This window comes from Eulemur rufifrons, chromosome 8, assembly GCF_041146395.1.
Source record: "Eulemur rufifrons isolate Redbay chromosome 8, OSU_ERuf_1, whole genome shotgun sequence".
Classification (NCBI taxonomy): domain Eukaryota; kingdom Metazoa; phylum Chordata; class Mammalia; order Primates; family Lemuridae; genus Eulemur; species Eulemur rufifrons.
This window is the reverse complement of record NC_090990.1, coordinates 83,715,794-83,729,341: the sequence shown is the minus strand read 5'-3', so window position 1 is coordinate 83,729,341 and position 13,548 is coordinate 83,715,794. Positions and strand designations below refer to the sequence as shown.

At 38.2% G+C, this 13,548-nt stretch overlaps 1 protein-coding gene across 7 annotated transcripts in view; it reads right to left on the bottom strand.

Annotated features, from left to right (window-relative positions):
• The window catches only part of DNM3 (dynamin 3), a 533,160-nt gene that overhangs the window by 268,186 nt on the left and 251,426 nt on the right, over positions 1-13,548 (bottom strand). For 5 of the 7 annotated variants that reach the window (XM_069478342.1, XM_069478341.1, XM_069478344.1 and 2 more), the window contains one exon: positions 9,845-9,958. In XM_069478342.1, the coding sequence (XP_069334443.1) occupies positions 9,845-9,958 (114 nt within the window). Of the gene's footprint in view, positions 1-7,506; positions 8,015-9,844; positions 9,959-13,548 lie in introns of those variants that run through there. The other 2 variants (XM_069478346.1, XM_069478347.1) reach the window with 1 other exon arrangement.

The following is a 13,548-nucleotide window of genomic DNA, read 5'->3' as shown; positions in this document are numbered from 1 at the left end:
AAAATTGAGTGATGGGACAAAACTATGAAGCAGAAAATATGATTCAATCTAAATGTCTCACGTTTCAGCAATCTCATCTTACGGAAACACGTCATCTGCTAAAATTCACTTCTGCTTCTGCCAGACACATTGTGCAATGCAGCTTTTCACCTTAAATAAAAGCCCTATGACTACCAAATAAAATAAGACTTCGCAAAATGTAAAATATAAACCAGAAGACAATATCACAATGTCTCACAGAACACTGACAGAGTTCCACGCAATTTTAAATGCTTTACCTGCTGCGAATGCCGCCCACAGGAGTGCATGTATGGAATCATTCTATTGGAACCTGCACAGCAGTCTCGGAGGGTGCTTGATCACTCTCAGAATGAGAAGAGAACATTAAAGAGACCCAACTCGAAAAGGAAAACTAGGAGGGCAGCAGTCATCGTAAAGTGAGGCATTCCAGGATAACATTTTAAATATCTTTTTCCCTAAAACATAAGGGTAATATCTTTTCTAAAAAAAAAAAACATTTTTTACTTAGCTCTCAAAAAAATGCTTTGTTTTATATACATTTTAAATTAATTAAATGAGACACATCTGAAAATTTTACTCTTCTGGGAAAAAGTAATATAAAGGGTAATATTGTTCTTCCAGTACAAACTTTTGAGTACGACAAACAATGCATATAAGATAATGCACATTGGATAATGCCAGAACATGGAAATAGTGGCATGATATAATCCTACATTAAAAAACTTAACACAAGGTAGTTTGTGTGTGTGAAAAACAACTACGATCAAGAAGAATTTTAAGTAACATAAATGGGTTAAAGTTCAATATTCATTGGGATGTTTTTGTAAAAATACCTAAGTTTTGACTAACTAAAACCACTCAAGAAGGAGTGTGAGTAGCGTTCACAGGGTGGATGCTGACCCTCTCCACCACAAGGAGCACACAGATCTAGCAGGAAATACGCACAATCTTAAAAAGTGTAGTGAAAATGGAAAGAAAGCTGAAGATTTCTATAACTTCTTGGTCTCAACTTTGACCATCCAGGAATACAACTGTCATTTTGTTTTCAGTTACTAAAGTTACATTTGTCATCTGTTATAGCTACACAATAAAAACAATACTAAGTAAATATCCCTATAAGGGAATTATATAATCTCCTTATCAAGCTATCCAAACACTTCAACCCACAAAAATGAGGCCTGTAATTTCTTAAGAGTCCAAAGAATGTCCTTATTTCGATGCAGTTGTTGGATTTTCTTCAATAGCGTAAGGTTAGTATATTTCCACTGGAAATGCTTCTGTTGTATTATTCTGGTTTCTTAGGAGTATCCCATTATGATTTTAATCTTAATGTTGGACTACAGAAAGAGAATATTGACTAAGTGCTTTTATTATTTATAAATTAGCAGTTCCCTTTCTTTAGAGATTTTTAACTTTGCTAAAATTTATATATTTATGCTTTTTTTACACATTTCTCATTGATTTTAAGAAAAATAAGGCTCTTTTCTCTTTGAATCACAGTATCCTATTCTCCTAAAATTCGTATTTTAGACATATGTTAAAGAAAGGCCACTTTTTCCAAATCTGATTTTAAAGTATTAATGTAAAATTATCTAGACCAAAAGTCCTTTGAAAATGACAATTTCAAGGCCAGGCACAGTGGCTAGTGCCTATAATTCTAGCACTCTGGGAGGCTGAGGCAGAAGGACTGCTTGAACTGAGGAGTTCGAGACCAGCCTGAGCAAGAGTGAGACCCTGTCTTTACTAAAAATAGAAAAAAAAAATTACAATTTCTATTTTATTCTCACACCTTGCTCCTTTCTGAATCCTTCCCAAGAATGGTGCGACATATTTTGTGTGAAAATTACATTGGGAAATTTATTTTCTGCTTAAATAATCTTTAATCCAGGAATTTACATTTATATAGTCAAAGGAGAAAAAAAAATCCACTAACCTTAATGATGAAAATTAACAAAATTCTAAGACTATCTATCTCTAAGGAGTAATTTTACCCTGAAATTCAATAACTTAATCTAAGCACTTGATATGCCAAGACATGATGAATTGTTATGCTGCACTTATTCATTTACTTGCTCAATCATACCTTCATGCAATCAATATTTAATTAATACCTATCAGTGCTGTGGTTCCTGGTAGCAGGACTGTGAACTAAATAATGGCTTCTGGTCAAAAGAGGCTTACAATTTGCAGGAATACTTCGCATGTGTGATGAGTTGTCATGTCAATTTTCACCTTCTGAAGAATCTGTTAAATCCATTCATTTCTATCAATTTCCATCAACTCACCCCAGCCCAAGCTACTATTATCTCTTATATAGACCACAATAGGCATAAAAAGCAGTAGCTTTCTAATAACACTACAATCCAGTTTTACCCTCTTTCAATCCATTCTCCACAAGATAACCAAAGGGATTTGTAAAAAATTCCAATCTGATCATATGACTCTCCAGTTTAAAAACTTCAAAGGTGGGCCAGGCACAGTGCCTCAAGCCTGTAATCCGAGCACTTTGTGAAGCCAGAGTGGAAGGATCACTGGAGGCTAGGTGTTTGAGACCAGCCTGGGCAATATAGTGAGACCCTGTCTCTGCAAAAAATTAAGAAAATTACCCTGGATGGGATTGTGGAACAGAAAGAACATTAGGCAAAAACTAAGTATATCTGACTAACATGGATCTTAGTTAATAATAATGAACATGCTGATATTGGCTCATTAATTTTAACAAAGGTACCATACCAATGTAATATATTAATAATAGAGGAGGCCGGGCACAGTGGCTCACACTTATAATCTGAGCACTTTGGGAAGCTGAGGCAGGAGTCTCACTTGAGGCCAGAAGTTCAAGACCAGCCTGGGTAACATAGCAAGACCCTGTAGGTACAAAAAAATTTTTTTTAATTAGCCTAGTGTGATGGTGCACATCTGTAGTCCTACCTACTCGGGAGGCTAGGACAGGAGGATTGCTTGAGCCTAAGAGTTTGAAGTTGCAATGAACTATGATTGCACCACTGCACTCCAGCCTGGGTGATAGAGCAAGACCCTTGTCTCTGAAAAAAAACAAAGAAATAGACAAAAACAAAAACAAACAACAATAAAAATACTTCCTAAGAACAAAATCCTAATCCTTAGAGTTCCTTTCTCTCTTTGCCCTAGTCACACTGGGCTCAATTCTGTCCCTTGAATTCATCAGTCTCAATCTTGTCTCAGGACATTAACACAAATCTTCTTTAACTATGCAATTTAAAGTCCCTCCAACCTGTGACTTCTATCCCAAATACTTTCTATGTCAAGACATCACTGGCTTTGTTTTCTTCATGGCCTGTAATCAATATCTGATAGGTTTTCCTGTTTGTATGTTTTCTGTATTGGGAAATATCCTTTGTAGGGGCAGGTAACACATGAATTCCTTGCTTATCATTTTATCTTTAGTGAGTAGGATAATGCATGGTATATAACAGGTGCTCAGAAAATATTTGCTGGAAATGTTCAGGAAATTAAGAGCATAGCACTGACACTGAGCAACTGGCTAAGTTACTCATTGTTTTTGAGCCTTAAATTTCATCTCTAAAATGGAGAATGTAAATAAACTGTTCAGTGTCTGGTAAACTATAGTCAATAACTATTAATCATTAGAAGATGATGATCATCACCAAGAACATCATTCAGATAGAAAGCTGGTTTCATGAGTGCAAGCAGGTATGATGAGCAGGAAGAACGCTATTTACCGTCATGACTGCTATACAGGCAGCCTCTTGTTACCTGGAAGGCCATTTGGTCTGGTTGAGCATTTCGACTAATTTGGATACACAAAGGAGCCTGCAGTGAAGGCCAGACTAGGTGCTAAGAGATGAGCTGACATATATATATATATATATATACACACACACACACTAGAGTGAGAAGCACTTTGAGCTTGGGGCATTCCAGGCTGACAGCATTGAGGATGAATAGGAAGAATGAAGCCAATATGCTGTTCTTGGGCTGGGCCAGCCAAAGGCTAGAGCTGCTAGTGACACATCCAAGCGGGATGTCCACCAGTTAAAAACTGCTATGCAGAAGGGCATCTAATATTCTATTTGAGGTTATTTGAATGGCTATATTTCTTTCCAAAATTCTTAGCAGAGATAAATATTCTTGTGTTAATATTTTGATAGAAATCAAAGGAGGTAAATATTATCCATCCCAGAGCACAATAGGATGTGTATGGATACACAAGTCTGCACGTCCAAGCTCTGTTCTTGTCTACCCACCAGCAGCCACCCCTTCACCGCCCTACACACCTCAGGATGTTCACATGGGCACAGTGTCCTCTGGAGGATCAACCCATGAAAAGACCCATGTAACCTCTAGAAATGAGCTCAGGGCCATTTATATAGGACATTCCAGAGTCTGGGAGTACTGCAGCATGATCTAGAGAAAGGGACAGCAGGGCTCAGGAAAATCCCTTTGGTGATTATTTAGAAACAGTCTGACTCTGTGAAAGGCACTTTTCTTTTTCTTTTTTTTTTTTTTTTAAGAAACAGGGTCTCACTCTGTTACCCAGGCTAGAGTACAGTGGCCCAATCATAGCTCACTTCAGTCTTGAACTCTTGGGCTCAAGCGATCCACCCATCTCAGTCTCCTGAGTAGCTGCAACTATAGGTGTGCACCACCACACCCAGCTAATTTCTTTTTTTCTATTTTTGTAGAGACAGGGTCTCGCTCTTGCTCAAGCTAGTCTTGAACTCCTGACCTCACGCAATCTTCCCACTTTGGCCTCCCAAAGTGCTAGGATTAGGGGCAAAAGCTACCATGCCCAGGCCCCTATTTCTTTTTATACTGAAGAAAAGCCCCAATCTTGGGATAATGTCATAGGATAAAATATAGTCAAGTAGATAAATTGTGACTATCATAACTACACTGTATTATAAAGACTCCTTGACAATAATGTGTGGAAATTTAACATAGCCTAGGACACAGGTGGAAAACTTTCTATTAACGTCATCTATCAGTAACATTACAAATAACATATTGTCTGGTGGAGTACTGGTTCAAAAAGTGCAGTCCACAGATGCTTAAAGGGGTTAATGCATCCATTCAAAATTCAAGAGTATGGTGGATAGATATATTCGAGATGCGGAGAAACTGGAAAATGCTGGGGGTCTTACTATTACAGTCACGTCAACTCTAGCTTAAAATTATTACACATGTTATCATGCTAGTGCCTCCACCATCTTGAATAGGTACAATACAATTTGGTATGATCATCTTTAAATTCTTGGTTATGATGTAGGAGAAACTATAAGCCAGAGAGGAGACAGCATGGAAAGTCTCACTGAAGAAATGGGATCTCAGTTTCCTCTTCATGTCTGAACCTTCTCATTTTCTGCCAAGACAACTCAGATCCCACATGTCCTATCTCACAACATGACGTGAGAAAAATTTGGAAATTAGAATATATGTGAGTCAAAGGACATTACAGTGAGAGGGTATGGTGCTTCTTGCCATGGCAAGAATAAATATACCAGGGTGATACCAGGGGCACTTACTAATATATGATTTCTCAGAGTCCTAAAAAAATCCCATTGAGATGATTTGTTGAACAATGGTTCCCATTTCATAAGTGAGAAGACTGAGGCTCAGGGAAGTGAAGTCACGTGCTCCAGCACTGGCAGTTTAGTCATAGTGATCCACACCCTTTAGCACCTCACCCTTTACAGGGCACCAGATACTCTATAGGGTCTTTTGGTCAATTAATGTTATCCTAAAAAACAGTTTGAGCCATTGATTTTTAATCACAAATATATTTCATAAGTCATTTATGTTTATTATAAACCTGTCAAAAGTTAAAATAATACTTATGTTCATATGCTGTAATATGCTATTTATTAAACAGCCATTTATATTATAATGAAAACATACCAGTCTAATTATATAAGTAGGAGGAAGACAGAACACATTAAAAAATATGACAGTCTTCTATGAAAATTTGAATAGAAATTTATCACTGAATAAATGAATGAATCTACAACTAAATTAATGATATTTCTTGTGTCACATTTGCTTAATTAAGAAAGGTAAATTGTCATGTAACAGGATTTCCCATTTGTGTAGGTGCTGATATGTGTATAGGAAGAGTACAAGCACTCAACTTACCCACAAAGTGGCTCCAAAAATTGAGTTAGTACTCAAGCTTATTTTCACAAAGGGATACTCTAAATTTGGGGTTCTCAGGCTGCCCACAGAACCATGTTTAATGCCTATGTAGTTGACCTACGTGGCAGCAAGACCTTTATGGAATCTAAGCATCATGTAACACATTGCTGTTCAAGGACGAGTGTTCAGGAGGCCAGAGATAGATCATAGCCTCTAACCCCACCCTCCTGACATTGCCCGCTTGATCTTCTCCCCCATACTCTCCCTTCCAGCCTCGGCTCCCAGCAGACACTAATAACTGCTTGTTCAATACTAGCAAAGAGCAAGGACCAGTGCTGGCCCCTCCCTTCTGCTCTGACAGCAGGCCCAGTGACAGTCTGCAGTGGCAGGAAGCTCTGGCAAGAGAAGCGAATGGAGCAGGGGAGAGAGTCCCCGTGGTCGTGGCAGCTGAGAAGTGGTGAGGGGGTAAATAATGATGAACAAGGATGGCTCTGGTGGATAAGGCTCTGCCCCGCCGACACAGACAATTTGACAATTTGAAGATTGTAGTCATTCTTGAGTCAGGCATTCATATTTTGAAAACTCCCTATCTTGTTTCTTGAGCAGAGTTCTGAAAGAGCAACAGTAGCTAATGACTCCAGTGTAGCCATGTCTAGCCCACAGATCGCTCCCTGGACAGTGAGTGCTCCACACCTCCAGCTACGACCCAGGGCAGCCACCCTCACCTCTCACCTGGGTCACTGTTAGAGTCTCCCAGCTGGTCTCCCTTCTATCCTTGCCACCTACTCCCTCCCCACACACATCCCATCCCACCATTACACACAACCAGCAACCAGAGTAATCTTCCTAAACTGTCCATCCAGTCATGTCACAACCTGTCGGAACACTCTAGTGGTTTTTAATTATCCTTGAAGTAAAGTCCAAATCACTGGGTAAGGACTGATAAGACTCCCACCCAAGGGGGGTCTTCTGATTTTATTTCCTGCCCCTCTCTCCCGCACTGTTCCTATGCTCCAGCCACGGGCCTCTGTTGGTTCCCTTCTCAGGGAATTTCATACTTACTGTTCCCTCTGCCTGGAATGTTCTTCAACAAACTCTTCTGCACAGTGTATCATTTCAGTCTCCACTCAAGTGCTACTTGCATCTAATCACCCAATCTGAAGGCCTCTTCCTCGTCACTTTCTCAATCATTGCCCTATCTTATTTTATTCTAACACTTAATATCTGATACTATATTATTAGCATATTTGCTTGTTAGTCCCATAGACCAGCAGCCTTGTCTGTCATTTCCTTTTTCCTAAAATGATCCACCCTCCGTACACATACCTTTAATAAAATGTTCACGGAACTCAGTTAATATTATAACTGTACACATTTATTCCTATTTGCTATAATCAAGTACTCCTGAGGGAGCTTCAGCAGCAGCAATTTTGTAAAAAGTTATCCTGAGGCTTTGGAGGAGCTGACTGGTGACCCCAAGCTCACCAAGCTCTCAAGTCTTCTTCCCTCCCTGCAGGGAGCATCATGTGCCTTCTAATGGGCTTATTTCAGGACCCACATACTCAGGCAAAAGAACTCTAGAGCCACACTCCAACAGCAGTAGTGACTCCAGAGTCTTTCATGGCTTTGGTGCTAAAACCCAGGAATAGGTCAAGGCTGAGTTTCCTAGAAATCACCTTAATAAATCCTCTGTGCGATGAGGTTGACTTGGACAACTCCAGCCATCTCTGGGATTCTTTCCCACGTTTGTGGTTGAGAGCATAGGGTCTGGAGCCCGACAGCCTGGGTTCCAATTTCTGCTTTGCCACCAACTAGCTATGTGACCATGGGAAGTTAGTTTTCCTTGCGAACACAAAATGTTCTGTAATATGAGAAACTGAGTCCTGTAGAAATGGCTCTTTAAAAGGTTGGTGTTTATTTATTTATTTTTTTTTAGTTTTATCTGAAAAATACAGATAATAATAGTACTAATAGTACCTACCTTTAAGGTGGTAATATGGATTAAATGAGTTAATTAATACCGTCTGGGGAATGGTCACGCTTGAAGGTGCTGACTCGGGGAGGGGGTTGCGAGGAGAGGATGGGTGTATACCTACATGATGAGTGCAATGCGCACCGTCTGGGGAATGGACACGCCTGGAGCTCTGACTTGGGGGGATAGGCAGTACATGGGCAACGTATGTAACCTGAACTTTTGTACTCCCCATAATAAGCTGAAATAAAAAATAAAAAAAATAAAAAACTAGCTATTACTATTATGATTCCTCAGTAAAATTTTTTGCATGTCCATGTATAACTGAGAAAAGGCCCCAAACTAGTATGTATTTAAATATACATAAATGATAATCTAAATTCTTAGGAAAAATGTATCTAAGAGAAGATATCTTAGAGCAACTGAAAAGCAAAGAAGATAATCTATTTACTTATTTTTATATCTAGGGAAGTATCTCAGAGCTCCCCACAGAATGACAGATATATCTAAGCAGCCAGTACAAGGAGGAAACCATTGCTAACCCTCACATTGTGATGATCACAATGACCAATTCTACTTTAGACTCTGGTCAGTGATATAAAAATTTAAATATAGGCTCTTAAATGGCAATTTTGTTTGGACATTGCTATAGAATCTAATTTCTCTTATTGCAGAAAATTCAGTGGCAATCAAGCAATCACACAATATGTTTTCCACACACTATTACATACAAATCTCTTCGGAAATGGGAAGAACTATATAAGACATGAAACTTCCTCCAAGAATTGACAAAGGTGCCTTGCAATATTTTCAAAAGAAATCAAGCCAAGATAGGAAGGACTCAACTCTGAAACATATCCCTTTATAGCCAAATAAAACCTAGATGTCACCTGTACATAGCTTTGCTACTACAGAGTATTCTTATCTAAGGTTTGCATGGTGCATTATAAGTACCAGAAAATTCTCAAGTCACACAAGAGCTATTAAAATTTTCAAAACATAGTTTGATTTCTACGTGCATACTCCCAAATTTAATGGTATCACCCTCTAGTGCTTAAATGTCTCTGTGAGACTAATATGACTTTTTTTGCACTTTTGTAGATTTACATGACTGGTAAGTCACAGGACCAAAATTATTAACATCTAACAAGAACCAGAATACCACAATTACTGTAAGTCATGCTTTTACATAGATATCAAGTTCTCAAAGAACAAAATTAGTAATTATCTGAGACTCATTTGAAGACTAGTGATGTGGACATTCTCAAAAGCCTTTCATCTGAGACAAATGTCACAGCAACAATTCCGAAATGCTTTATTAACTCTGCATCAGTATTATTAATTTTACTCTTAAGATGTTTTATGATCTTGGGTCTTTTCAACACATTATTTAATGTAAATTGCTTCTACTCCACCAGTACCTTGATGTTATCATAAACAAGGAAGTTTCCAATTCCTGATCCCTAATTCCATTTCTTCAGGTACACAAACATATGACTACACCAAAGAAATAAACAAGAAAAGAAATTTGAGGGGGATATTATAAAATTTCAAATCTATGAGGAAAAAAACAATGTTTTCTTTTTAAACAACCACTCCAAGCTAAATCTCTCTGAAAGGGAACCACTGGTGTGTCAACATTATGTATCACGATAATATCAATAAATATAAAATTAGAAACACTTCACAAAGAAAACTTAGTCACTCTCTGTGGCTTACCTCATCATCTTTATACCAAGACAAGCTCTCTGCCGTCAGGACGAACCAGTATCCCTTGGAGCCACCTTTCATGATGCCAATGTTGCTGATGGTGAGCCAGCCCTTGCGAATCACCTGCACAAGAGCAGAAATTGGCAGAGGGGTTCAGTTCAGCATAAGCCAGTGGAGACTAGAGGTCTTGGATTAAGTGAATTTAAAAACAAGATATTAATTGCAAGAAGAACAATATAGTTCCTCCCAAGCTCAACTCCTATTAAGCTATTCAAGAGAACTTATCTTCCAAAAGGGCAGAGGACTAGAGGGAACTCTCCCCCATCAATGAATGAAATCAAAATCTCAGACTCAAGGACACTAGAAGCAGGGTGACTGAAACAGACAGGAACGAAATGAGGCAGACTGACAGATTTGTGCCAGGCGAGTTTATGGCGCTGCTGCTACAGCTAAAACATGTTTAGTTGACTGGATGAACAATAGGTTCTCCATGCCCACTGCCTCTTTCCCCTTCCAACCTACTGGCCCATTTGTTCGCCTGGTTTGCAGCTCATTAGGATTTCCACCAGACACTGGCCAGCAAATGGTAAAAAGAAGAAACTCAATCCAACCAATTAATTAGCTCCTTGTTAGTAGCCCTCAAGTAAGGCTGATTGAGGGAGAAAGCTGAAATAATAAACTAAAATGAAAAGTGTGGGGTTTTTTTAGTGGCCTCTATTTATCCATCTACTTCTAGTTGTTACTTGCCATCCTGAAAAAAACATGTAGTATCTTCATAAAAATCTTTACACAGCTTTTACATTTTAAAACATTAACAACTTAAATCACAGATTTGACAGAAATTATTTATAAATGGCATTTAAGGAAAAATGTATTTTTTCTCACAGATGTTAAAAAGTTAAATTCTGTTTTCCAGATGGCATAGTTTGCCATGTCCTCTATGCTAGATAACTTTGTCGTTATAGAATTAGAAATGAAATACTATACGGAATTGTATGATATTGCCCTAAATGTCAAAAGTTGTCCTATACTGAAACATTAAATATTCCAGAGATCCTGAAATATTAAAAAATTACTTATTGAATGACTGTCAGTTACTAAAGTAAGATGAAAATACCCTAATAATCAGATTTCATTTTTTATATTGCTATTAGTTTTCTAGTTGAAGAAGGTAGGCCACCTCCAGGAAAAATTATGAAATAAACCAAACTCCTCATTATCGGTCTTCCAAGCCTCTCCACACTCTCTGTTCCTGCCACCCCTGCTTCCCTGTTTCAGCATCTCCCAGGTGTGCATTCTCCTTTTTAGGCTGTCGCTTTTATGCCCTCCACATAAAATCCCTCTCAGGTCCAGACTAAGGCAGTTTTCTCCATGGTTCAAAATTATCCCTTCTTACTCTCTACTTCAGAAAGAAGAAAACAATATTTCTCAGGGTATGATTTCTACCAGCTATGTTATAATCATTCCGAGCCACTTATCAGTCTGAATGAATCAGAATGTATATATATGAAACCTGAGAATCTACATTTTAACATGTTCCCAGGTGATTTTTATTCCCACTGGAGTTCAAAGACCCCCTGCATGCACACATGCAATCAAAACTTCATTTTCCTTAGAGCACATGATCACATCTAATTTTTAGTAAGAAGGAGCTGGTTAAATTATTTCATCCTAAGATCATGACCCACACTATTGAGGCTTACAAACAGCATACTAGTCTTAGTACTTAATGAAAGTATATGGAATATTTCATTTTATCAGGTATCCTTGGATACAGAAAAAGTCTTCCAGATATTCCACAAATTGCAATAAGGAAATCACCATTTCATCTACGGGTAAAGCAGGTTGGCTCCACCAAGGAGAGCCACGAATTTAGCTTAATAAATATTTCTGAAGAATCTACCATATGTCAAGCTGAAAAAAGCATGATCATGCCACAATCCCCTGCCCTCAAGAATTTTGTAGACCCATAAAGGAAAGTTTCAATATAATACGGCAGTAAGAAATGTACGTCAAGCAAGAGAAGGGGAGCTCCACACAATCAGGAAGTTGTAATGGACTTGCCTTGAGGAGAAGAGACTGGAAGAGGAATAGAATTAGTCAGGTCAAGAAGTTGTTTGCCTGCTTGTTTATTTATTTGTTTTCCATAGAGAAGGACAAACAAGAACAAAGTTTGAAAGAGCCTCTTAGCGCAGAAGGTGTGAATGGGAATGAAGTTGAGGCTGGAGGAGCAGGTGAAGTAATGCTGGAGAGGATCCAGTTCAATGAGACCCCGAATTTCACCGATCTAGCTCCCCTGGCAGTATCAAAAATAGATTTCAAGTACATATCCCTAATACATGTATATTTATTTTAAAATTATATATATGACCATTGTGTTAATAAATCATATGTTGACATAAATACAGGAAGACAAATTTGAAAGTATGTTCATGGATCGGCAGAATCAACATTGTTAAAATGTCCATAATACCCAAAATGATTTACAGATTCAATGCAATTTTGACGAAAATACCAACGTCATATTTCACAAATCTAGAAAAAATAATTCTATGCTTCATGTGAAACCAGAAAAGAGCCTGAATAGACAAAGCAATTTTAAGCAAAAGGAACAAATCAGGAGGCATCACGTTACCAGACTTAAACTATACTACAAAGCTATAGTAACTAAGTCAGCATAGTATTGGCACAAAAATAGAGACATAGACCAATGGAACAGAACAGGAAACCTGGATATAACACCATCTACATACAGCCAACTGATCTTTGACAAAGCAGAAAGCAATATACACTGGGGAAAAGAAGCCCTATTTAATAAATGGTGCTGGGAGAATGGGATGGCCACATGCAGAACAATGAAACAGGATCAATATCTCTCACCACTTACAAAAATTAATTCAAGATGGATAAAGAACTGAAATGTAAGGCACAAAACCATAAGAATTCTAGAAGAAAATGTTGGGGAAAAACTCTTCTAGATATCAGCCTAGGCAAAAAATTTATGAAGAAGACCCAATGGCAATCACAGCAATAACAAAAACAAATAAATGGGACTTGATTAAATTAAAAGGCTTCTGCATGGCCAAGGAAATAAATAACAGAGCAAACAGATAACCTACAGAAAGGGACAAAATATTCACAAGCTATACATCCAATAAAGCAGTGGTCCCCAATTTTTTGGCACCAGGTACCGGTTTCATGGAAGACAATTTTTCCACGGATTGGGGTGGGGGACTTTGGGGGGTACAGGGATGGTTTTGGGATGATTCAAACACATTACATTTGTTGTGTACTTTATTGCTATTATTATTACACTGTAATATATAATAAAATGATTATACAAGTCACCATAATGCAGAATCAGTGAGCCCTGAGCTTGTTTTCCTACAACTAGACGGTCCCATCTGGGAGTGACGGGAGATAGTGACACCGGAAGTGTGTTGCCTATGTCCAGTCTACTCCATAATCTTATTTTGGTTGCTGTCACTGCAGAAAACCCTGATTCTCAAAGAAACACTGGAAATGGAAGTAGGCTTTTCAGTGGCAATCTCAGGATATTCTGCCTTGAGTTTAATCCAGAACGTATAGAGATTTCAAGTTGTCTCAAACATACTTTTCAGGCCACTGTCATTTGCAATCTCAAGCAGTTGATCCTCTTCCTAGCACAAAGTCGATTCACCTGGCTTATTCACAAATGGGTTGCAGATCCATTC